The sequence below is a fragment of the Vipera berus genome, assembly GCF_964194415.1.
Source record: "Vipera berus genome assembly, chromosome: 3".
Classification (NCBI taxonomy): Eukaryota; Metazoa; Chordata; class Lepidosauria; order Squamata; family Viperidae; genus Vipera; species Vipera berus.
In genome coordinates this window covers 218,187,728-218,212,745 of record NC_138204.1, presented here as the reverse complement: position 1 = coordinate 218,212,745, position 25,018 = coordinate 218,187,728, and the positions used below count along the sequence as shown (strand labels likewise).

The 25,018-nt window shown below is 55.7% G+C and overlaps 3 protein-coding genes across 6 annotated transcripts in view; 1 reads left to right on the top strand and 2 right to left on the bottom strand.

Annotated features, from left to right (window-relative positions):
* Positions 1–8,934, bottom strand: part of PUF60 (poly(U) binding splicing factor 60) — a 13,782-nt gene extending 4,848 nt beyond the window's left edge. Inside the window, exons 1-4 of the mRNA XM_081325013.1 lie at positions 8,417–8,934; positions 4,817–4,912; positions 2,308–2,397; positions 1,636–1,686 (exon numbers count right to left, since the gene is read on the bottom strand). Of these exons, the coding sequence (XP_081181139.1) occupies positions 1,636–1,686; positions 2,308–2,397; positions 4,817–4,912; positions 8,417–8,473 (294 nt within the window). The 5' untranslated portion in view covers positions 8,474–8,934. The remainder of the gene's footprint in view (positions 1–1,635; positions 1,687–2,307; positions 2,398–4,816; positions 4,913–8,416) is intronic.
* LOC308666310 (uncharacterized protein) overlaps positions 1–25,018 on the top strand; it is a 48,956-nt gene that overhangs the window by 14,664 nt on the left and 9,274 nt on the right. The window lies entirely within an intron of this gene.
* Positions 7,876–25,018, bottom strand: NRBP2 (nuclear receptor binding protein 2). 4 transcript variants are annotated; one of them, XM_081325014.1, is made up of 18 exons: positions 24,800–25,018; positions 20,844–20,966; positions 20,625–20,741; positions 20,189–20,278; positions 19,936–19,976; positions 19,735–19,829; positions 17,678–17,701; positions 17,350–17,433; positions 17,209–17,264; positions 17,005–17,100; positions 11,998–12,130; positions 11,810–11,912; positions 11,442–11,492; positions 11,172–11,307; positions 10,522–10,575; positions 10,109–10,172; positions 9,353–9,408; positions 7,876–9,076 (listed from the first exon to the last, which is right to left on the bottom strand). In XM_081325014.1, exons 1-18 carry the CDS (start codon positions 24,914–24,916, stop codon positions 8,963–8,965), a joined length of 1,554 nt encoding a protein of 517 aa, XP_081181140.1. In that variant the 5' UTR covers positions 24,917–25,018; the 3' UTR covers positions 7,876–8,962. The 4 variants fall into 4 exon arrangements, with proteins under 4 accessions (XP_081181140.1, XP_081181141.1, XP_081181142.1 ...); XM_081325015.1 differs by having other exon boundaries at positions 20,640–20,741; XM_081325016.1 differs by lacking the exon at positions 11,172–11,307 and having other exon boundaries at positions 11,857–11,912.

The window sequence follows — 25,018 nt, the reverse complement described above, 5'->3', positions numbered from 1 at the left end:
GATGCCAACAACCTTCTCCCACTGCCAGGCCAGCTGGGGCAAGGAACCGTCCGACACTGTCCCAAGGATGTACAGTAGCAGAAGGTCCACACTGACGTATTTCCTCTGCCAAAAGTCTAGCCGAGCTACAACCCAGATTCACCACTGTGGTTCAGTGGCCGGGCAGCGGCTCCCCTGCCTGGCAGCACAGCCGGGCCCAGGACAAGCAGCTGGAGCTGGAAGAAAACCAAGGCTACTCCTGTCCCCCTTAGAAGCTGGGGATACTGGCTGGCTGTCCGTCCGTCAGAGCCAAGAGCACCTTGGGGGCTTTGCAGCAAGCCCTCAACACTTCTCATGACCGGGGGGTGGTGGTGCGGGGTGCTACAAGGCTAGGAAACCTCAGTTCTCCCTGCTCCCTCTCTGGGCACGCCTGCCAGTCCCTCCCCAACCCTGGAGAGAACTGCGTTGGGCAGATGCCAGGCCATGCCTCCAAGCTCAGCCTCCCGTCCAAACAAGTTGGGGGGAGGGGGTGTCTCTCGTTCCTCCCCAGAGAGATGAGGGGCCCTCTGCAGGCAGAGGCTCTCTGCTGCACATCAGGACAGCCAGTGCCACTGGACAAACTCAACGAAGGGCACGCACTCCCAGCGTTCAGGAGCCAGCAGAGCAAAGAGTTAGGGAGAGGGGAAACGGGCATCTGTAATGAAGCCCATGGGGGCCGCCTGGCTATTTGGGCTACTTGCTTCCCCCTCCTCCCCCGACCCAGCAAACTGGCTGCCCATCCAGCATCCCAGGCCAGATCCAGACTGAGTGGCTGTTCTGAGGTGGGCACCCAGTTCTGCTTCCCTTCCACCTGCCCCACAGAAACTAAGCTAAGCCCGGCCTTCTGGTCCCAGCACAGAGCTCCAGAGTACCTGGTGGCCTAACCCCAGAGGCTGCTCCGTTGAGCCGGACTCTTCAACAGCTCCGAGAGGATCAGCCTAGGCCAGCCTGTCTGCCCAATACACAGCAGGAGCTGGGGCCCTCCGCAAGATCCACCACCACATTAAGGTGGACCTTGGGCTCCTGCCCACTTGCGCCACGTGGCTGGCATTCAGGCGGAAGGGAAGGACACCTGTCTTCCCCGGAGAGGGCTTGGCCTGCCTTCGTATGCTGGCCTGTGCCAAGGCTGTAAAAGCGAGGGACCTGTGCCCTGGCAGCTAGGCCCCGCGGCCACCATCTTTCTGCCCCAGTACCAGCCAGCATCCCCTCTTCCTAGCACCCTTCCACTTGTCTGGGAGAGCTGGCCGAGCCCCAGCCGCCGGCCACCAGCATCCCACGCTGGCCCCCTGGTGAGTTACCTTGGCAGTTACTTTGAGGCCAGGACCTCAGCATCCCTAGAAAGGCAGTTCTCCCGCTGCTTGAGACTAATGCTTCCTTCCTTCCTCTCACTCTCTCTCTCTCTCTCTTTCTCTCTCTCTGCCCAGTACCTCCAGGGATCCCAGCTGCCCCCAGCTCAAGGTCTTCCACTGGGGAGCTTATACTTGGCCTTGGCTGGTGGGGGGGGGTAATATCCAAAGCAGGGGAGTGGCGGGAAGAGGGAGGCCACCGCTACGTCCTCCCCCAGGCTAGGCCCTGACTAAGACCAAGTGCCCAGAAGAAGTGAATGTGTCTATTGACCGATTGCAAAGGTGAGAGAGGATCTCCAAAGCCCATTGTCACTGCTGCCATCTGAAAGACAGTAAAGACAGAGTTCAGTCTGTGGGAGCTGAGCACACCACGGGGTTTGTCAAAACTCAAGTGGGAGAAAGACGCCTCGCCTGCCTGCCTACTGCCTCCTCCTCCTCGCTGAACACCCCTGGCCGACCCTGGGCAGCCGAGGCAGGGGGGGTCCAGGACAGTCTTCAGCCCTCAGCAGACAACTAGCTATAGGGACAGCCGCCCACGCACACACACCCGCAGCAGCCAGAGCTGCCCCACCCTGCAACTCCTCAGGAAGAGGGGCTCAGACAGCAGCTAGCAGCCCCCCCCCGCCCCGCTGCCCTGCAAGACCACAGACCCTCCCTGCCCCTCCCTGCCTGTGTGAGGCTGACTGCCGCGTCCCACACCAGCTCCTCCCTCCCTCCCCCCCCCCTCTTTCTCTCTCTCTCTCTCTCTCTCTCTTTCTCTCTCTCTCTGCAGGTAGCTAAGCTTCCCTCCGCAGGCGGCAGTGTCTAGGCCTGGACGGTCATGGCAGGCCGAAGGCAGCACTCCAGGCAGATCTCAGGATTGGCAGTGGCTCTAAGTGCATAAGGGGCTGCCCTGGGGAGGGGAGGGCACGTCAAAGGCAAGGGCGTCCTGGCAGGGCCTCACCTGGAGGTTGGTGAGCTGCTGCTGCTGGTGGGCAATCGTCTGCTTCACCAAGACGCTTTTGATGCTCTGCTCCATCGCATATTTTTTGGCCTGGGAGGAGGGAGAGGGGAGAAACCAAAGTCACAGAGACCAGCAGCCGGCAAACCTCCATCCCGGAGCCCCTGAGACTCAGGGAGAGGGTGGCCCTCCTGGTCACACGCACCCTCCCCCCTCCGTCAGCCCCTCCCCCCGGTTAGGACAGGGGGACCGTTTTCTATTATGTCGTAAAACGCCTTACGATAATTTTATGTCATAAAATGTTTTATAAAATGTGCCAAATTTCAATTCCATGGCAGTTATGGGTCCCACTTTTTGGACCCATTCTGTTAAGTTAGCCATTTGAGGTACCTTGGTTCAAAAATGATTGTCCTATCAAGGTCACGCAAAGTATTAGTACCGCTTTATAAAACCCTAGTGAGGCCACATCTAGAATACTGCAGCCAATTTTGGTCACCATAATACAAAAAGGATGTTGGGACTTTGGAAACAGTTCAGAGAAGAGCAACTAAGATGATCCGAGGCCTGGAAACTAAAACATAGGAAGAACAGCTGCAGGACTTGGGTTTGGCCAGTCTAAGGAAAAGAAGAAACAGGGGAGACAGGATAGCAGTGTTCCAGTCTCTGAGGGGCTGCCCCAAAGAAGACGGGGTCAAACTATTTTCCAAAGCACCAGAGGGCAGGACAAGAAACAATGGTTGGAAACCGATCAAGAGGAGAAGCAGCCTGGAATTAAGGAGAAACTTCCTAATATTGAGGACAATTAACCGGTGGAACAGCTTTGCCTCCAGAACTGGTGGGTGCTCCATCACTGGAGATTTTTAAGAAGAGACTGGACATTCACCTTTCTAAAATGGTATAGGTTCTCCTGCTTAAGCGGGGGACTGGACTAGAAGATCTCCAAGGCCCCTTCCAGCTCAATTCTAATTCTAATTCTACTCTACTCGGCACCATTTCTCACTTAAGAGGTTTTATGGGAATGAGTATTTTAGAACTGTGTAAGATATGTATTGTGTCGTTTTTATCATTGGTGCTGTTCCGATTGTTGGCAACGGAGCCATCCAGAGTTTAATATAAGATGAGAAGCTATATAAAAGTTTTAAGTAAATAAATAAAACTAGCTCCCTAATTTATTTCCACAGTAACGTGGGATGGACCTTCCTGAAGGAACAATCCCTGCTCAGGTATCACTTTCTCCGCTGGAGACCGTCTCAGGAAGGACACTCGCACCCAGCAGGAGCTTGATGGAACCTCTGCAACAAACCTGGGAACAAGACTCTGGGATGGCGCTGGCCTTCCCCTCAGCTGCTCCACAAGCCAGCCAGCCAGCCAGCCCAGAACACTCGCCAGGCCGCTGGGGAGCCACGAAGCTGGAGCTCTGGCCCAGCCTGTAGGGTCCCCCGGGACTGACTCAATGCCCCAAGGAAGCCCAGCAGCACCAACTGGGGGGGGGGGAGATGGGCATTGTTCTCCTCTCCTACCAGTGCCCACCAGCTGGTAAAGCAGCGGCACTCTCCTCGCCTTGGACTGCCATGCATCAACCCGAGTTCTGCCATTGGGAGAGGGAGAACCCCCCCACACACACAAACATCACCAATGGCACACGTGACTTCATAAACCTTTGGCTGCCTCTCCTCTGAGCTTAAAAAGGACCCTCTCACTTTTCCTAGAGGAAATTGGCCTCAATCCCCGATAAGGTTGGTGATTCCTCATGCACCTTCCCCAGCTGTGTCACTGTTCTTCTCGAGCAAGACTGATCTGACTAATAGGAAGAAATCTGAACACGATCTGATCAGCTGGTCCTTCCTATGGGGTCTGTTTCATTCTCAATACACTTCCTGCCGCTTCAACCTTCCCCTCTGTGGAACACTTTCACCAGTTCTCTGCTGGGAGTCCAGTCTCCTCCGCCTGCTCAGCCCCATTTAACGAGCGAGGCCAAAGAACCCGGGGCAGGTTTTCCTATGGCGGTCCTCATTCCAGACAGCCCTCCGCCCAGTCAATTTCCTAAGTATTAATTAAAGCTGCTTTACTCCAGGAAAGGCTTGGCCACAGCTACTTGGGGGACCTGGAGTGTCCATTCTGAGTTCTGTTTTGGATTTTAGTCCTATGGAGAGAGAGGGGGTGGGCGAGTGGGTAATTACATACAAATATATGTACGCAGGATGTAACTCAACAGCCATCAGCACAAAGCGATGCACACTTGCCCTCAAAGCACCAACTTTCTTGGCGTCCAGGCAGCTACAGTTCTGGGCTAAACCGTGTTAATGCCCATTCATTTGTTCTGCATGTTTAGCACCTCACTGATTAGCTGGATGAAGTCCCCAAATCTGGTTATAGCCCAGTCGTGTGGAAGGCGGCTGTACATTCCTGGCAGGAAAGGAAAAGCTCCTCGCCCGTGCTTCTCTCTCTCTCTCTCTCTCTCTCTCTCTCCCCAGCTATGCCTAGGCTGGACGACCTCGGTCAAGCTGCTCACCTTCTGAAGAGCCTCCTGCTGCTCCGGGGTGAGAGGAGGGAGCCCCAGCTTGGCTGACGTGCTCTGCCCATTTTCCACCTTGACCGTTTCGGTGCCCTGAAATTGGAGAGACACTCATGAAAGCCCACCTGAGCAGGAGACCCACGCGGAGGGGGCTGGGAGGCTGTTTCACTCAGATGGGAGGGGGAGGGAAACAGGACCAGCATTGTAGTAAGTTCAGAACAATCTGCTTGCTTGATACTTAAATTGAGAAAGCCATTCTCTGGGTCTCTGCCTCTCACCCAATCATTCTCTGCTTAGCGTCTGATGCTTTATGCAGCTGCACAGAATTCCTCAGCAATTACATGGGGTCGTCCAGATGTTCCGTTATTTCCCAGATTTAACCCATTGAGAGGAGGAAAAAAGGCACCGGATGTCCTCACTTACCAACCAGAATTGTGTCTAGAATACTATCACCGAGCGACAGTCTTTTAGTGAAACCTCACATGGCCACATTGGCCTCACAACAGTCCCTCTGTAGTCATTAAGCAAACCACTTGGGGTCATTAAGCACAACCTCCTCACATGATATCCCCCCACCTGCAACTTCCTGCCGGCTTCCCCAATGATTTTGCTTGCTGGAAGCCTGTTGTGGCAATCACATCACCGTGGGATGCCATTATCATTGTAAAGTGGTTACAAAGTGCTCGAACTGTGATCACGTGACTGTGGGAATGTGGCAATAGCTGCAAGTTGGAGGACCTCTTGGGAACCTACCTCTTCAGGGCCACTGTAACTCCGAAGAGTTGCTGGATGAGGCAGTAAGTGGGAAGTACCTGTATTCCTTGAGATCTGTTTGCATATTAGTAGCTCCGGTTGGCGGTTGGGCTGATCTCCGAGCTTGGCAGTTTGGCTGCAAACGTTTTGTCTCCATTTGGCAGCCGAATTGCCGAGCTCGGAGATCAGCCCAACAGCACAACCTATATTCCTCATCATGCAATTATCAGTCTCAGGTTTTAGTCCCATCCTTCATTCTGCCCTTTGCAATTTTCAGGGGAAATACATCCTCTTTAATTGGAAAATCCAAAGGGAAGTCATCTCTCCTCTTGTTCGAGCAGCTCAAACACGGATTCCTCCTCCATTATTTCCAATGCCTTTTAGCCACTGATGTGGATCCGAAGAGACCCACATGCCACGTTTCCCTTTGAATCACCTTTTCTGCTGCACATCCTTAACCTAAAGCCCTTTTGGTGACTCTTACAAACCTTTGCACCCACCATTCATTCTGTACTTCTACCTTCTTGACCTCCTATCAGACAATACAGACTCCTGCAAGGTAACCGGGACCTTTTTTAAGCGAGTAACCACTTTACTTCTGCAGTATCTGACATTTTGTCCCCATTGGACTTGACTGTAGCTGGGCATTTGTTACCTGCTTTTTGAGCTCCGAGTTCCTTTTGCCATTAATTTTCTACTGACATGAAGTCCTACTGCCCATTAATATGGCTGAATGTTTTGCAGTTCAAGATTCCAAGGATGCATTTACCAGGTTCTAGCAGTGAAAATTCGATTTCTGCTTTCAGAAATTGCAAGGGTGTCTGTTACCCCCAAGGGAGGGAGAGGTAAAAAGATGGAGGGAGGATTATAGGAGTGATTGGGCCCAGGGTGGTGCTGTACTATAGTGCTGGACGTTTTTACAATGTATCAGATAATAACTCACCCCAAACTATAACCTCTCCTGAGAGTTTAAAGTTAACCATCAAACACAAGAGAGTTAAGTATGAAGCTTTGGGGCACTCCGTAACAGAATCTGGCAACTAGACTCTTTCGTCTGCTGCGCCCAACGAAAACCATCAGGTAGGAGTGGACCTACCAGAGCAACTCTCAGTCCTCAGATGTGGTTCAAGAAGATGCTGTGCCTGGCAGCATTGCAATCCATTGGACAGTCTAGGAAGAGAAGGATGCTTGCACCCCCTTCATGCGAGTCCTTCCACAGGTCAACCATCAGCAAGACCAATGCCGTTTCTATCCCACGGTCAGGTATGAAACCGGACTGTCATCCATTTTCTCTGAGCCTTTTAGAACTACAGTCCCACCTCTTTAATAACCTTCCCCCAAAAGGGGAGATTTGGGATATAATGGAAGTTATTTATAATTGCTGGATTCAGATTTAGCTTCTTGAGGAGTGGATGGACCTACATCTCTTTCAGGACTTCTGGGGCCTCACCTTCCCACAGCTTGAATCAAGCTCCCAGTTCCCTGCCTGGCCATTTCCACCAGCCAGGTTGTGCAGAGGCCCAATACAGAGGTGGTAAAGTTAAAAATGCAGGCAATTTGGTGGAGCCTTGGTGGAGCAGTGGGCTAATGCCTCCTTAAGTAACACCAGCTGCCTGCAATTAGTGCAGGTTCGCATCCCACCAGGCTCAAGGTTGACTCAGCCTTCCGTCCTTCCCAGGTAGGTAAAATGAGGACCCAGATTGTTGGGGGCAATAAGATGACTTTGTAATAATGCCGCTTGGGGGGGGGGGCGAAAGCCCTAATAAGCAGGCATATACATAGAATGAAGGCTATTGCTAAGCACATTGATTTGTGCTTTAAATTGTAAGCCGCCCTGAGTCTTCGGAGAAGGGCGGGATATAAATGGGATTAAAATAAATAAAATAAAATAAATAAATAATTTTTTTCCAAGTCCTCAAGATTCACTTTTTATGATCCAGACCATCTAGGGAAAAATGGTCAGAATATCCATGGAGAACCACTGTGAGTTCTTAGTACAGAATATTGCAGAGGGGGAATCTTTCATCTTTGTTGACTTAGAAATCAGCTAGAAAAAGTCCGAAATGGCGTTGTCCAACAGTTTTATCTGAGCAAAGGTTTCAGTCTGTGGATTCTAAGAAAGCGGAGGACGACACCCCCCCAGTGGAGCCCGGGGGGGGGGGGAGAGGGGTTTCTTGACACACGGGCTTTCGGAGAGCTGCTGTGAAAAGGACGAGGGGGGGGACCCAAAGGCTTCTGAATAGCCCCATGGCAGGAGGCGGCATGCCGGCAGCGCGACTGGGGGGGGGCATTAGGTCATCGGCCTCTGACTTGACCTTTGGTGGGAAGGCTCGGGGGGGGGGCGCGGAAGGGCAGACGAAACGGAGCCCTGGAAAAGTCGGGGGAGCCCAGGCCGGAGCCCCCCTCCATCGTTCAAAGCTCATGCGCGGGGGGGGGGGCGCATCGGGGGCCCGCCTGGGGGGGGCGGAGGGGGGAGGCGCCTCTTTCTTCGGGCTGAGGCCTCAGCCTAGGGGGCAGCCCCATCCTTCACCCCACCCCGCTGCCCACACAGCCCCCGCGTGCAGCGGGCTCGGCCCCCTCGATTTGCCGCTGCCGCCCAGCTACCCCGGAGGCGCCTCGGGGCCCGCCAAGCTCCGGGAGGGGCTCCAGGCCCTACCCTACCCAGAGGGCGCGGCCCGGCTCCGGAGACGGCCTGGCTGGGACGGGGCCCGTCCGGGCGCGCCTCCTGCAACGGGTGAGGGCGGGGAGAATGCAGTCCCGCCTCCCGCCCCGTCAGCGGCTCCGCCGGGGACGCCCCGCATCTCCGTGGCGCGGCTCTCCGACCGGCCCGGGGCGGCCGCTTACCAGAGAGAGCGCCGCCGCGGTGGTGGTGGTGGTGGTGGTCGCCGCAACCGCCGCCATCTTCGCCGCCGCCTCGCGCCCCGCGCTCCGGAGTCTCGCGAGAACCAGGCGGCGGGAGGCCGGGCAAACGCGAGGCGGCTCCGGAGCGGAGGGCGGCCAGGGCGCCTGCGCGAACGTGTCGATTGCCGCCAGCCGCCCCGCTGAGCCTCTAGGGGGCGTCCTCGGGACGCGGCGGAGCTCCGGCCAGAGCCTTTCCCGCTCGCCCCGCCCACCCGCTCTCGGAGGGAGCGTGCCGCGCGGGGGGAGGGGGAGAGGCGTCAAGAGCTAGCAGAGCGCGGGTGGGCGGGGCTTGGGGGCGGGGCGAGGGCGGCGCCCGCCGGGGGGATCCGCCCCCCCCACCGTGGGCGAGCCCAGGAAGGGGTTGCTGAGCGGCCGCGCTCCCGGGCAGCGCCCCCTCCGCCGTGGGGTGGGGGGGAGGGGAGGGAGGATGGGCGCCGTCCGAGCAGACAGCCGGCTCCTCTGCTCTTCCCTAGCCCGGCCGCTGCCGGTTCAGGGGCCGTCCTGGCCGCCGGTCTCGGGGCTGGAGCCGGCGCCTCGGGCGGGGGGGAGCTGTGGTCGGTGCAGGGCGCCTTCCAGGAACGCCGCCACCTTCTCCCAGTCATCCTGGAAGAGAGCAGAGGGAGGGAGGGGTGAGGCCCCAGGGAGCGCCCCGGCCCTCCCCCCCCCAAGGGCTCCTTTCCCTTCGACGGAGCCCCCCACCCCACCCCCAGCCCCCTGGCAGGAGGACGTGGAAAAGCTCCAGCCACGTGCAGCTCCCGAGGGCTACACGGGGGTGGGGGGGTGGGCGGTGGTCCCCGTGGGTGTGCTGCTGGACACACACCCACACACTCCACCGGGCGAACCCCGCCTCTGTGATGGTGGGGGGCGCAGGAGGCTCACCTGGCGGATGAATCCGTACTGCACCAGCTCAGCCGCCAGGTCCCCGGCATTGTCGCCTGTGAGGAACAGGGATTGCCAGCCTCACCAGGTCGGCCTTTGGCCTCCTGCAAAGCTGGTTCAGGGGCCGGGCCTGGACCCGGGGAGTGGCTGGGGAGCCCTCGCAGGGAGCCGCCTGGCGTGCCAGCTAGTGGCCTTTCAATGGTGGGCATGCAAGGCAGCCCCTTTGCTTTGAGAGCAACTCCGATCCCCAGCTTGTTTCCCAGGGCAATTCAAGGTGCCGGTGGTCCCTCGTGAAGCCCCTCGAGGCTTGGGAGGCGGGTGTCTCTAGCACTGCTTCCCCCCCCCCCCGGGTTCCTGCAAGAGAAGCTCCCCGCAGGGCCCTGCTTCTAGGGAGTGCGGCCCCGTGGCCAGCTTTCCTGGGGAGAACGGTTTTTGCCAAGCATGGCACCTGGCTGCTTCAGCAGGCCTTCGGGATCTCCTGTGGGGTGTCTGCTTAGGCATGTTACAGGCCTTCCTCAGGCTGGAAAAATTCATGGCCACATAGCCACATGGATAAACAAATCCCCATGCAGCGGGAGGGGGGGAGGGCCTGGGGTGGCCTTTTCCAGATTCCTCATGACGAGGAGGGAGCTGCGCCTGCCTTAGGAGCCCAGGGGGAGACCCTGTCCGGGATCTGAAGGCACAGCTGGCATCGCTGCCCATCCCACCACCTCTGTGGCCCCCACGCCCAGCAGGAGGGAAGCGGGCAAGACTCACTGGGGAGCAGGTCGTAGCTCAGCTGGCGGTGGAGCTTGTCTTCCAAGATGAGGAGGAGGGTCAGCTGTTAGGGAGGCACAGATTGGCATGAATTGTGGCCCTCTGGGGCAAAGGAAGGAGAGCAGGGCACTTCCGCTTTTGCCCTGCCACAGGACCCCTCCCCAAAGCCCCCAAGCGGGGCTTTCACAATCACTGAATGGCCGTGACCTTCCCTGCGCCCTCCTTGCCTGAACCAGAGGGGAACCCCCTCCCTATCCCTACATCTTCACAGCCCCCCCACCCCAAGGGGCACCTAGGTAAATGCAGGGTGAGGGGGGGCTGTTGAAAGGCCCGGCTTCCACTTGCCAGGAGGCCTGGCCTGGCACTGCCCCGGCCTGCAGCTGCAAGCGCTTCCCCGGGCTGTATGTACGTACTTGACGTTGCCGCCTCTCCTCCAGCCAGCTCACGTTGCACTGCATTTGCACCACCTGGTGGGGGCAGAGGCAGCCCTCAGCAGAAGCCCCATCCGAAGCCCCTGCTGGTAGGGGGTGCCGGATGCTGCCCCTCCTGGGGCTCTTCCCTGAGCTTGGCGCCGTGGCCCTGCGTGGGAGCATCTCCCGTGGCTGAGAGCCCCCTCCCAAGAAACACCCATCTCCCCCTGCCCCCCAGCTGGCCAACAGGGGCGGCCTGGCAGCTTAGTCTTTTTCCCCCAGAGAAATGGGCGTGCAGCACTGGGTGCTGGCCTGCAGCCATTTTGTGAGGGTGTCTGGGGCCACGTGAGCCGTCCCTGCAGGGGATGAGGGGAAACGGACTTTCTCCTCTGCTCCTGTCAAAACTTTAGTCCCCACCCCATCACCATGACACGTCAGCAGTGTCTTCCTGAGGCTCCTGGCCCGACCTCTTGCTGCCCGCCCTGGGGAAGGTCTGCCTCCTCCTCCTCCTCACTCAGTGCAGGGGAGGGGGGAACAGACTGAAGTGGTGCAAAGGATGGAGGAGAGGAGAGTGCCACAGACAGCGGGGGGCTTTTGCCTCCTTGGGCTCCAAACAAGGGAAGGGGGCTGCTGATCCGCAGAAGCCACCTCACCTTCCGCGTCTCTACGTCAAAAGGCTCCGGTGTGGGGCTCTGGGCTTTCTGGGGGTCTTCCGGGGCCTGGGAACTGGACTGTGGCAGGGTGTGGGGCCGGATGGTGGCAAAGTTCATCAGGGGGTAGATACCATTCCTGGCAGGAAGAGCGAGATGGTTCAGGGAAAGGGTCCCAGCAAGGGCAGTGGGAGAGCTCTCTGTCCCAGGGCCAGCCCCTCCCGTGTCTGTGGAGCGGCTGCAGAGGGAGAAGCGGAAGATGGAGAAACTCACCTGACATCCTCCAAGAATTTGTCCAATTCCAGGAAAGAGACCTCTGAATACCTGGGGAGATTGGGGGAAGGGGAGGGAGGACAAATTTTAGCCAGTTGTGGCAGCTGCAGCCGCCCAACAGAGCCAGAAGGGTTCAAGGTGCCACAGCTACCAGCAGCCTCCATGCCACAGCCGGAGACGGGGGCACCCAGGACCTGGCTTCTGCTCTGCCTGCCCTCTAGGCTCTCCCCTGGTGGAGAGGGAGGGGGCAGGGCGATAAGGGTCAGGCTGTGGGGGGTGAGGATCTCTGCCTGTGAGCACCCAGGTCAGCCAGGAATCCCAGGTGGGCACTGAGCCTCCCCGAGGATGCTGCTCAGGGCCAGACCCACCTCCACTGCACAGGCAGCCGCCCTGCCCGCCGAATCTCTGCCATCACCTCGCTGAGATCCAGCTCCTTGGTTTTCTCCTCCACCACATTTTCAGGCCACAGGTCTGCAAGACACAGGATTGGAACTCCAAGCCGGGGGCAGCCGGCCTTTTCTCCCCCCACCCTGCTCCCAGCCCCCCCCCAACTCACATTGGTGGACGATGAAGCAGTGGGCAGCCAGGAGCTTCAGGGAGTGGACCTCAAAAAGCACCCGGTGGAACAGCAGGTCGTGCGCTGTCGGCCGCCGGCTGGGATTCAGGAGGAGGCAGCCCAGGATGAATTCCTGCATGGGGGGCGGGGGGGGGGAGATGGTTACAGAGAGAATAGCCTCTCTTGCGCCGGGGGGGGGGGCAGGCAGCTCAGCCCAGCCCTGCACAGGGACAGCTGAGGGTTGAGCAGGAAGGGGTACCCTGCCCAAAATGGGCCGAGGCGGCTTGATTAGGTATGTTTAGCTGATCCTGGCCAAAAACAGCCACACCGACACCGCACCCTTCTGACCTGTAAAGCATCCGGAGAACCAGACACCCCCGGCCCAGTAACTCTGAAAGGACGGCAGGGGCAACTGGCCAAGCAGGATCTTTCCAATCACGCGTAATGGTATTTCGTGTGTCTGATGAAAACTAATCTATTCATGCAAGCTTTTGAGAGATGCCGAATGTCAAACTGGCGCACGGTTTTGTTCCATGGACAGAAAGTCCTGTAAGCAAAAGCTCTCTGGCGCTGGGTGGCAGCCGGAAAAGCTTCCTTCCAGTGTGGGGCCGAGGGCCCCCCCCCCGGAGCTGGCATTCCCAGAGCAGGACGTGGTGCCCTTCTCCAGGCTGAAGACAAAGGTGGCAGACCCGCCCTGGCCGAGCCTGGCCGGGGCCCATTTTAGGGCTCATCAGAATGGGCCTCATCAAGCAGGGCAGGTTCACACCACGCTAAACCCCCAAACCAACCTCGGAGGTGAGTGGAAGTACAGCGGTGAGCCCTTTCGCTGACCGGGTTAAGTCTGTTGTGTAAACACAGCAAATGAGGAGGACAACGTGTAAGTCCTGGCTGCACCTGCTCCCTCGGTTTTCATCCCATTTTTCTTCAGCTCCCACACCTCCAGTTTATTTTTCACTCAATTTCAGCAGTTTCTTGTTTAAGGATCTTAAGTTCTCTACAGCCAATCTCCGTTCTCAAGGTGGATCTTGTTGAGGTAGCAGGAAGTGGAATCAACTGTTTCTGTGGAGGCCACCTAAAATTATGCTTGCCTTTCTTGCAACTTCATCACCCCGTGATTTATCAAGAACCCCACCCCCAAAATAGAAATACCTGCACATCTGACAGTCAGCTGCCACTCCACGCTTGCCTTTTGCTATCACTCAGTGCCAGACTGCCATGAACTCTAGTGGGACTGGATTGGAGGAGGGAGGATTCAAGGAAAAATGAAGAGTTCGCTCTTTAGGTCTCAAGGTCAACCAGCTGGGAACGGAATACAGCTGCATTCCAAACCACCCTTGAAGCCCCCCCCCTCTTTCAGAAAACATCTCCTTTGAAGCTTGACTTGGGGATTTTGGTCCATGAATTTCACTTCTGGCTTTGCACTACCGTATTTCACTTCACCTCTAGCAATTTATACCTTTCTCAACAAGTGGAGTTAAGGATTGTTCTTTCTTAGAGGCTCAAGCTGAGGCAGGCCTGGCCTTGACTTTTCCTGAAGGAAGAACTCTTGTCCACTAGGATTATCTCATAATCTGAACTAGACTGTGTTGTCCCTATCATATATGTGGGTATATGCATAATTCTGTATTTATTTTTGTCATATTTATGTAGTGTATATTGGAGGTAGTGAGCCTTTGAGAGCTGTATGCAATGAAATTTCATTTTAATGTATGCCAATTAGTATACATTCAAAGTGACAAAGTTATTAGTCTAGTCTAGTCTATTATTTTGAATTTCATGTCTGTTTTCTAGGGCATTAGCTATCTTGCCTGCTTTTGCGTCATCTACAGATTCCATAAGCATCCCTTCTACTTTTGCCTCCAGATGTTGCATTATACTTAGACCAGGGCAGAACACCATAGCACTCCTTTTATAGATTAGCAAAACGGGCTGGAGTAACCTGTCTTTTGGAGTCTCCCACTGATTAGTTTTCACACGTTTAATGTGAAAAAATTCAATTCAGAACAGATCTGGAAGGGATCTTAGACATCCTCTAGTCCAGAGGTCCCCAACCTTTTGGGCGTCAGGGACCTGTTACGTGGAGAAAGGTTTTTCCCCACAGAATGGTGCGGGTGTGGTTTTGTGTGCTGCCTGCATCCTGTGGATGGGACTTTGTTTGTGCAGACTGGTTGCTGGCATGGCGTGGCCCAGTACTGGTCCACAGAACGGGGGTTGGGGACCTCTGCTCTAGTCCAACCCTCTGTTCAAGTAGGAGACCCTATACCATTCCAAATAGGGGGCTGTCCAGCCTCTGCTGAAAAACCTCCAGTGATGAAGCACCCACAACTTCTGAAGGCAATGTGCATTCCACTGGTTAATTGTTCTCACAGTCAGGAAATTTCTCCTTAGTTCCAGGTTGCTTCTCTCCTTCATTAGTTTCCACCCATTGCTTCTTGTCCTGCCTTCTGGTGCTTTGGAGAATAGCTTGACCCCCCCCTTCTTTGGGGCAGCCCCTCAAATATCAGAATACTATATCACCACCACCACCCCCAGTCCTTCTTTTCTCTAGACTGGCTATGGCCAATACCTGCAACCATATGTTTTAGTCTCCAGGCTTTGTCCACTTAGTTGACCTTCTCTGCACTTTCTCCAAAGTTTCCAAACATTTTTTTTTTGTAATGTGATCAAAACTGGATGCAGCATTCCAGGTGTGGCCTTTCTAAGGTTTTATAAGGCAATACTACATGTGATTTTGATTCTATGCCTCTGTTTAAACAACCAAGGATTGTAGTAGCTTTTTTGGATGTTGCCACACGCTGCCTGCTCATGTTTAAGGGGTCGTCTACTAGGACTCCAAGGTCCCTCTCACAGTTACTGTTTTTGAGCTAGGTCTCACTTAATCTGTAGTTGTACCTTTGGTTTTTCCTGCCTAAATATAAAACTTTGCTTTTCTCCACATTCATTTTGTTGGATAAGCACCATCGTTCAAGACTGTCAAGATCCTTTTGATTCCTGAGCTTGTCTTCTGGGGTGTTGGCTGTTCCTGCCGATTTAGTGTCATCTGCAAATTTGTGGTACTGTAATGCTTACTTCCCTTTATGTAGATATAGCACCATTCAGGACTACTCATTGAGTACTGTTTGTCAGCCAGTTACAAATCCATCTGGTGGATTTTCAAGCTTACCAAGAAGTAGGTTTTGGTCTACTTTGTCGAATGCCTTACTGAAGTCTAAGTATATTATGTCCACAGCATTTTGCTGATCTACTAATTTGGCAGTTTTCTCAAAGAATGAAATAAGATTGGTTTGGTGTGATCTCTTTTTTAACAAACCCTGCTGGCTTCTAGTTATAACTTTATTTCTAAATGTTTGCAGATCTATTTTTTTCATTATCTCTTCCAGGATCTTTCAAGGTATTGATGTCGGGCTGATCGATCTGTACTTTCCTGGATCTGTTTTTCCCCCCATTTTTGAAGAGGGGAACCAGATCAGCTCTTTTACAATCCTCAAGGTAATTCCAGGATTTTTTAAAAATATGATGCAATGGTTCTGAGATAACATCTGCCATCTCCTTCAGAACTCTGGGATGTAATCCATCAGGTCCCAGAGATTTATATTGATCAATATCAGACAGGCATTCTCCTACCATTTTCTTGCTTATTTTAATTTTTATTTCTAGACAGTTTATGGTAGGTTGGGTAGGTTGGGCTATAGTTTCTTTTTGTATGAAGACTGATGCAAAGAATGAGTTAAGCAGCTCTGCTTTCTCTCTACTGCCTGTTCTTTCCTTGCCATCTTCTCTCTTTAGTGGACCTACTGTTTCCTTGAATTGTTTGTTGTTATTTATATGTTGAAATAACTTTATTATCTTTGACTTTTGTTGCAAGTCTCTGTTCATTCTGAGCCTTTGCTTTCCTGACTTCATCTTAGCAGGTTCAGGTTATCTGCTGATATTCTGCCTTAGTTGTGTGTCCCTCTTTGTGTTGTTTGTAGTTGTCCTCTTCGTCTTTGAGTTTATCAGAGAGATTTTAGTACAGTCATGCTGGTTTCTTCTTAGATTTCTTGTTTTTCTTTTTCAGTGGTATTGTGTTGGACTGGGCTTTTATGAAAATGTTTTTCAGTTTCCCATGTTTCTTGAGTTCTTTCCCCCTTTAGGATTTTCATCCATGAAATCTTTCCTAGGCTCTCTCTGAGTTTGTTAAAATCTGCTCTTTTAAAGTTTAAGACACTTCCTTTTCCTTCCCATCACTCTCTACCTCAATATGTTCTTTTTTGCTTCCTTCCTTCTCTTTACTCTGTACTTTGTTACATAATCAGTTATTTAGTGGTTTTTGCTTGGAATTAGATTCTAAAGGTCATGGAGATTCCCCCCACCCTCCTCGCCCCAAGATGATAGCAAATCTGAATGTTGCAATATTGGTGGTAGATCAACAGTTGCTGGTTGTTCATTGCTCACTGAGCTTGTTCTGAAATCAGGGCAATCGCTGGAACTCCTTGGGAGGCCTTCCACCTAATATTACTCTTCTGCATTTCTTGAGTTTCTTGTGAACGTGGCTGCTTGTTCTTAGCAGGGTGAAGCCAGAGGACTGAGGAGCAACCCGCTTCTTAAAGAGCAAGCGAATGAGTGAGCAAGCAAGAGAGAGAGATGGATGGATGGCACTTGGGGGGGGGCATTTTTTGTATGAAACGGTTCATGCAACACTGTATAATATGATCTCTCTCTAGTCCAGACTGACTGAATGGGCAATGGTAAAGAAGGGACAACATGAAGTCCAGCTCTCTCTGTCCATCAGAACCTCAAAGGGGGGGGGCAGATCAGACCCACCCCCAGGAGGACAAGAGTAACATCCATGTGCCCATACTTGGCAACCAGGATTATTTTGCAATTCTGTGCTCAGGCCCGTGGAAATGTTATGCGCTATTCCAGAAGACTGGGGTATGGGAACCACCAGGTGGCTGGAGACCAAGGTGATCGTGGTCATCCTGTCACTCGCCTGCCCCACCCCAGAGGGGTGGTGCTGCCTCTCACCCGCATGTTGGGGTCATCCAGAGAGTGCCTGGCTCGCTCAATGGCCTCCTTGGTCACGGAGGAGTCCCCATTTGACTGGATCTCCAGCACGGCCATCTGTGGGAGAGACCAAGATGGAGCCAGGCCGGCCATGCGGGCAGCAGCTGGGTTCCAAGCCCCCTTTCTCCAGCAGCAGAAGCCGGCCAGGGGGAACCTCGGCCTTACCTCCAGAGCACACATCCCAAAGGAAAAGATGTCCACCGCGGTGCCGTCAGCCGTCTCTGAAAAGCCAACAGCATCCCATGGAGTCGGCATGCCCCAAAACGACCGTGCCCCTCCCGCCACCGGAAAGGAGCTCGCTCTCACCTCCGTACTCCGGAGGGAAGAAGTGCAGGTTCCGCGGGTCTTCCCGCTCTGTGCGGCACGGGCTGTGGAGTTCGGGCGGAAGGGCTGCGGGAGGGAAGGAAGGCGCTTGCTCAGGTGGCAGGCCGGAGCAGACGCCACCAAGCCCCAGCACGGCCTGGGCCCGAGGGCGTCCTGCAGAGCTGGCTTCCTGCATCAGAGGGTGGCAGCCCAGACAGAGTCCTGAGGCCAGGTGAGGGCTGAAGGGCCTGACTCGGACGTGGGAGCCAGAAGGGGCTCTTTGGGCGGCAGAGAGGGGCGGGAAGAGGCAACTCCAAGCAGCTTCACTTACCCTCTGCAAAAATACGATGCCAGACTGTGGGGGGAGAGAGAAGGAGGCCATTACAGGTGTGGTTGTGAGGATGCAACGAATTTTCATAGATGGTGGACTTGTAAAAAGGTTAAAGCTTTTTGGATTAAAATCTGGTGGAATATGCAAAAAATACTCAAGAAAAGGATAAAGTTTTGTCCGCAATTGTTTTTATTGGGTATTATCACAGATGCTACTGTTGTGGACACTAAGCTGATGTTGAATTTAATTACGGCAGCGAGACTTTTAGTAGCGCAATATTGGAAGAATAGAAGAATGGACTTTAAAAGTTTCTAATCTGGCGGAAATGGCAAAGATTTCAGCGTATTTGAAAGACCAATCGCAACAGAGATATATTGTGGAGTGGAGAAGATGGATTGATTATATCCAGAATAAATATGGGACTAAAAAGTTTCACTTAGCATTTGAATAAGTAGTGGATTTATATGATGTATAACTAGCTTGTAGTTATTTTATTAAGAGTTAAAGTGAATTTAGAATTTAATATCTTATTGTCGTTTGCATATTTTAGATTATGTTTGTTTGTATTTTTATACCCTGTATTTAGCTCTGGGAAGTCGGGGAGGGGGGGAGGGGAGGGGAGAGTTGGGGAGGTTTGGGGAGAGGGGAGGGGGAGGGGAGGGGTTTTGTATTTAAAAATGTACTGTAAAACTTTTCAATAAAAAAAAGGCCATTACAGAGATGTGGGGGCTTCTACCCAGAAACTGCAAAAGAGCTCCAGCTGTGTCACCCCAGCGTTTGCTTCTCATCCTGAGCAAACAAGTCCCGGACAATGTGTCAGGCTAAGCCCAAGAACAACAACCAGCAATTCAGCCAGAGGTCAGTTCCTTATTTGCTTACACACCAGAGACAGAATCTTGCCAGACTGAACCCTCGCTACTCTCGGCCTAATGAATGTACGCTGTGGGAGATTCTAGGAAGGGACTATCCCGACTCTCTTCTTTTGTCTCCTACCTGGCTTCAGGTTGTGCTGCCTCGTTTCCCCTCTCCCTCCCCCCCCCCCCCCCCCGTTTCTGGAAGGTGCTGCCTCCTGCCTGGGAAACTGATGCGCTTCACATAGCCCATCATACCCGATCCCCCTCCATGGGCATCGTCTCTCACACAGGGGAAGACGCTCCCCACCACACCAGCCCATGCGTGGCAGGTCCATGCACAGAGTTCTTCCATGTGGTGGTGGGGGAGGTGTTAGCAGGTCACGGGAAGCATGGGAGAACTTGATCAAGCCAACACGCATACTTGCATCCACAGGCGTGAAAGCAACGGAATGAGGCCCCCAATTTATTCATTATATTTATATTTATATTCATCCCAGTGTTATGGCAACTCTGGGTGGCTTACAGAATAAGAGAAAGTAAAAACACAAAACACTTAAAATTATAAAAAATAAGAAGCTAAAAACGAAGAGGACAGGCGAAAAGGGCGTGAACAGCTCCTATTTACCCTGTTGGCCATCTTGAGTCTAGAATGCCCCATCAGGGCCCTTGGCCACCCACCAGAGCCGAGGCTCCCCTGGAAGGCCAGGCGGGTGCGAGCCAACCTCACCTCCAATATCCCAGAAGCTGGGGGCCAAAGCAGAAAAGGCTTCTTGTCCTGGACCCACCAGCCCAAATTCTTTGGACAACAGGATCCAAAGCGAGTGGGGTGGGCCAATCCTATTGTGGGAGACAGTTCCTCAGATACCCTGGACCCAGGCCACAAGAGGCTTTACAGGTAATGACCAACCCCTTGAGTTGGATACGGAAGCAAGTGGGCAATGGCGGTGTTACATGCAAGCCCTCCAGAAGGGTCTGCACAGCTGCATTCTCTATTGCTTGTAGCTTCTGAATACCCTTCAAGGACAGCCCCGGGCAGAGCATGTTGCAGTGGTCCAACCAAGACATGATCAGGCTTCAGGACCCAGGAGGGAGGGGAAGGCCACAGGTCTTTCTCAGGGACCTGTGGGAGTAGTAGGGGTCCCCCTGGCTGGCTTTCCTTTCAGAGGCTCCAGGGTCCCCCCCCCCATCCCACCTCCCTCGTACCTGATCCAATTTTGATGAGCCCATTGTGCTGGATGAAGATGGTGTCACTGGTGAGGTTGCCGTGGATGATGGGGGGATCGCAGGAGTGCAGGTAGCTGCAGGGAAAGAGTGCTGGGGGAGCCCTGTGCCTGACAGATGCTGCCAGCCATCAACAGGGGCAGCGTGGCTGAGGAGGGGCTGGGGGGGAGACCCGGGACTCACCTGAGAGCTGAGAGCATCTGGGTGCACCAGCGCTTCCACGCCTGTCGGGGAGAGAGCAGAGGGAGAAAGGCAGGCCAGGATGTGGGCAGCCCCTCCACCCAGATCCCCCTCCATTCCCAGGCTGTTGGCAGCCTGAGGGCCCAGTCTGGCAACACAGAGGTCCATCTGTGGCGCCAGGAGCCCTGTGCCCAACCTTCTGGAGGGGCTCCCAGGGTGGCCGATGCAAGCAGCCGGGGCCGGGGGGGTCACCCACCCTGGCACTCATCCCTTTGTGGTTCTTCTTGGTCTTTTTCAGGAACTGCTTCAGGCTTCCGGAGGAGACGTACTCGGTGATGAAGATCACCTGCAGGGAAGGGGTCAGAGTGGGCCCAGTGGGTGCCCCTCTTCCCAGGCACTAAGGGGGTTCTGGCCCCTCTCCTCCCACAGGGAAGGCTGCCCCTTCTCGGGAGCCCTCAAGCCCAGCCCCTGAGAGGCTAACCAAGGCATCTCCCTCAAACCCCTTCCCAGCTCCACTTTCTGGCCTGGAAGCCTGCTGGATGCTGCCAGCCCTCACCCCGCCTCCAGCGCCCTTCCCCCGGTGACCTCGTGGCTTCAGAGGGACGTTCCTGGAGCCCCTTGGCCTGAGCCCAGCCCTCCAGCCCCAGGGAGACCTACTGCGGGGGGGGGGGAGGTTTGGCAGCCCGGCCTACCCTGCGCACACTCGCCTGGGCTTTGCTCTCCTTCACGTCCAGCCAGTATTTGTGCACCTTCACGATGTTGGGGTGGTCAATGAACACCAGCTGTTCAAAGGTGGCCTTGATCGTCTCCTGTTGGGCAAGGGGCACTTCAGGGGAAAGGAGCCTCTGCCAGGGCAGCCAGAGACAGGCGCTGTGGGCACAGACACCGATCCTCCTATGGGCCCCACCCACCTCGTGTGCCGTGAAGGCTGTCTTGTCGGTGAACTGCAACTCGTTCCACACCACCTCCACTCCCTCCTCCGTGTCCATGGCCAGGAACGTGCTCTGGAGGCCGGGCATGTTGCCTTGGTTCACCTGTGGGCATCGTCCAGCTTCAGCAGCCAGGCTGGCCAGAGAACCCATAGGCACCTACGCAGCCCTGCCTGTGTCACAAGGCCCAGAACCAGCCAACAGCCTGGGCAATATCTCATCTGCAGCCTTCCAGAGGTTTTAGACGGGCCAGAGATGGATCTGGCTGGGCATCCAGGGAGGGGACTGCAGCCAGCCCCCCCCAAGCTTTCCAGGAGCTGCTTAAGGAAACTAGTCCCAGGTCCAAATAAGGGCCCCTCAGGAGTGGGGTGGCTGCCTCATTGCTACCCAAATCCCCCCCTCTGCCATTTGCTAGCAGGGCTACCACGGCTGCCTTTCCAGAAAATAAAGGGGCGGGGCATTGCTTTCCTCATGTAGAAGCCAAGCCTGGTTTGCTGGCTCTCTGCTCCTTGATGGGCTCTCCTGGGCTGAGGTGGGCAGCGGGCGCTTTGCGAGCCCCCAGGCTCAGGGGTACCAGGAACAAAGACAGCAGCTTCCCCTCACCCCCTTGGGGCCCATAAGGAGCCAGGTTCAGCAGCAGGACCGCCAGCAAAGGGGGGAACCAAGGGGACCTGCCATCTTGTTCTCCTGCGACTGGAAACTTCGGGGAGGGGGCACAGCCAAGCGCCAGAGTGGCTTCCTGGCAGGAGGAGGAGGAGGAGGAAGGGAGGTCTGCACAACTGCAGGACCAGGGAGGAGAGGGGGAAGAGCACCTCTCTGCCCCTTCCCCACTCGCTTCTGAGAAGCAGCCTCCTGTTCCCAGACTGTGTTTGGGCCGCTCGGCTCATTCAGCTGATTCCCCTGCAGTGTCTTGGCAGCTCGCAGATGACATTAGATTCTGGGTTTTAGTCGTCTTTATTTCTCAGGGATAATTTACAGAGTGGATTTTAACACCTTTTTCTAGGCATTTTGATTAATTCTCTTGATATTGAATTAGCATCTATACCTACAGTAAGTGTTTACCATAAAACACTCAAATAAATAAACAATGAACCACAGGAAAAACATGTCTGCCCGGGCAGGGAAAAGAAAGCACTGGCCAGGAGAGGATTCAGGGCCACTTCAAGGGCCCTTCCCCCCATGCCCAGACCCACCTTGTCCCACCAGCAAACCCTTCGCCCTGCCCTTTCCTCTTCCCTCCCGCCACCTGCAAAGAGAGGGCGAGGGGGCGGCCTCCGGCAAGGAGAGCCTGGCCTGGGTACCAGCGCAGCCTTCTGGTGGAGCCGTTGTCGTGGCAACTGCCTGCAGGATTCAGGAGGCCAAGCGGGGACAGTGATTCTCTCAGGAGCCCAGGGAGGGCCCTGATGACCAAGCGGACGGTTTGTGGACTGGCTCCCCCAAGGGACAGGCACCCTGCCAACGGAGCTGGGCTTCCACACTACCGCCGCTTACAAGAGGCTTCCCACCGCTTCCCTCCTCCGGGGAAGTTTACTGGGGCTGTGAAATCAGGATGGGACATGAAACTCTTTCGCCAGATCTTCATCTGGCCTAGAAATTAGACCCGCCGATTCTGTGTCTCCTTCCTGAAGGAAGGAAGCAGCAGAGGAATGTGGAGATGCCCACGAAGAGACTGTGCAGCAGCCCCTGCAAAAGCATCAGCCTAGCCTGGCACAACAGAAGACCCCCCCTGCCCAAGCTCTTTGCCAGAGCAGAAACTCTCCCAGGCTTTCACACAGCCCAGATCAATAAGTGGTGGCTCTGGGGTGTCTATTTCCTGACCTGGTCTACCTCAAAGGGCTGACGGGGGGGATGCATTGCTCCTTTTCTGGCAAGGCAAAATGGCCACTCACCCATGCCACGCCCCAAGGCTGCCCCAGGAGCGAGAACAAAGGTTTCCTTTGAGGCCACAACAAGCAAAACTCAGGGAAGCAGAGCCAAAGCTCTGGGGAGGGGGGGGGGAGAGGCAGCACTGGGGAGAGGCCGCCTGTGTAAAGGAGAAGTGCCACACCAGGAAAAGGGCCAGCCCTGCCCTCCTCCGATAAGCCTCCCCTCAAGGCCCCCCAGGCGATAAGCAGCAGCAGCAGCAGTTCAGCCAAGCCCATGCTCCACCCAACCCAGGGATGACCCATAGCCTCTCCTGAGGTGGGGTGAGCAGATGAAGAGAAAGAGCCAGCGGATTCGCTTTGCTGACCAGCCCTGCAAGATCCTCCTTAGAACAGTGACCCTTAGAGAGGAATCAGCAATGGGGGTCAGTTGCAATCAACCGGACAGCCTGAGGGCTCCCCCATTCAGCCCCCTCCAAACAGACCCGATGTGGCTCCCAAACCTGCCATTGGAGGAAATTCAGGCGGCCCAGAGCCCCGCAGGAGGCAGAGGGGACCGGGGGGGGACCCTTCCGAGAGCCAGCCAGAGGCTGCTGCTCTCGGCTCCCCACAAGAGCCCCCAGGTCAGCCTGGTGGGCAGAGCTGCCAGCCTGAGAAGGGGGAGAGAGAAACTGGCTGAACAAGGCCCGTGGGGTAAGCCGGGCAGGAATGCCACTTGCCGGGGGGGGGGGGCTGTGGGTGAAGAGGAGGGGCGGGCAGCAGCCTCAAAGATATGGAGCAGACAAGTGCTCACCCCGGAAGTTCTTCAAGCCACATCCAGGTGCTGCCAAACAAAGCGCAAGGGCTGCGGGTTTCTCCACTCTGACCTCCCCCGCCCTGTTTTTTGGGAGAGGCCCCTTGGAGGACAAAGGGGGCTGCCTACTGGGGGGTGCTGGGGCAGAGGACCCCAGCCCTCCTCTGCCAGGGAGCAGGGAGGGTCAGGACAAAGGGCGGGGGCAGCTCACGCAAAGGGCAGGAGCTGGACGGCTGGCTCACCCTGGGGTATCTAACCGCTTCAGGCAAGACCTCCACCAGCTCTGGGGGGGGGGAGAACACGCCCAAGGAGGAGGACAGGCAAGGTAAGATCCTCTCCCCCCAAGGGCTGGGATGATATCTTACAGGAATCCCATAAGCCCCTCCTCAGAAGGGGACCAGGTGTGCCTCCTCTCCCACCCCTCTGCCCAGGGAAGCCTCTGCACTGAATGGCCAAACTCTGGGATGCCTTTGCTGGGTGGGCAGGCTGAGGAGGAGGAGGACCCTGAGGTGGTCGGGCTGTGCTCCTTGTCACTGCCCCTCCCCCTTCAAAGTGAGGATCCTCCATCAGCAGAAGGGAGGGTGTCCCAGATGGAGGCTTAGGAGACCCTTCTGCAGTGGGGGAGAGATGGGGAGAGCAGGAGCTGGCCAGCAGTGGGGAAGAGAGCCTTGCCCCAGCTGAAGAGCTGCCGCTTCCCCTGCTCCATAAGGTCCAAGGGGGGGGGAGGCTTGCCACTGCGCCCCCCCCCCGCTTTGCCTTGCTAAGGATAGGAGATCCGCCGGCAGACAGTCGAAGGTGGGGGATGCCTGGTGACAAGAGCCGGCGGGCAGAAGGGAGGCCCCTCCTGTCCCGGGATGGAGCCCCGATCCCACCACTCAGAGCTTGGAACTACCGGGGTCCGGCTGCGCCCCCCGCAACCCGGTCTCCGCCAGGCAGCTCCAGGCGCAGACAAGGGGAGGGGGCGCTCGCGGTGGAGCCGATGTGCGGGGAGAGAGCTAGCCTACCTCGCGGGGTGAGCGTTCTGGGCAAAGGCTAGAAGGGGAAAGAGCTTCCGGTAAGAGCTTCCGAGGACAGGGGAATAGCTCGGCCGGGTTCTAAGTAAACAAACACGTAAACCTCTCCTGTCGGGCAGCGTTCCTGCGGGTGAGGCGCAGGCGGAGGTCATCCAGTCGGGCCGCCCGCCCCCAGAGCGATTCCCGCCGCCGGGACCGGGAGGGCGGAGCGGCGCGGGCGTTTGGCTGCCGACTGCTCCGCTCCGCCGCGGCGCCCCAGCCCGCGGCTACCTGCTCCTTGCGCTTCTGCCAGCGGCCGCAGGGGCTCTCCTCCAGCACCTCGCTTTCGTCCTCGCTCTCCTCCTGCGCGGCCGTGCGCGCCGGGTCCGCCTCTGCGCTCCCCGACATGTTTCCGGGCGCCGGGCAGCGAAGGAAGAGGCCCCGCTCGCCGCTGCTCCCGGGAGGCCTCTGGGCGCCTCTTTGCCTCGCGGTCCCGCTGCGCAGCGCAGC

What these genes read in the sequence shown, in the direction of transcription:
- NRBP2 (XM_081325014.1), bottom strand. Translation starts at nt 24,916, where the DNA reads ATGTCGGGGAGCGCAGAGGCGGACCCGGCGCGCACGGCCGCGCAGGAG. An exon ending in CCCAGGCGAGTGTGCGCAGG is followed by an intron (nt 20,279 to 20,624) that starts GTAGGCCGGGCT and finishes CCTTCCCTGCAG; the next exon opens with GTGATCTTCATCACCGAGTA. An exon ending in CAGATGCTCTCAGCTCTCAG is followed by an intron (nt 19,830 to 19,935) that starts GTGAGTCCCGGG and finishes CTTTCCCTGCAG; the next exon opens with CTACCTGCACTCCTGCGATC.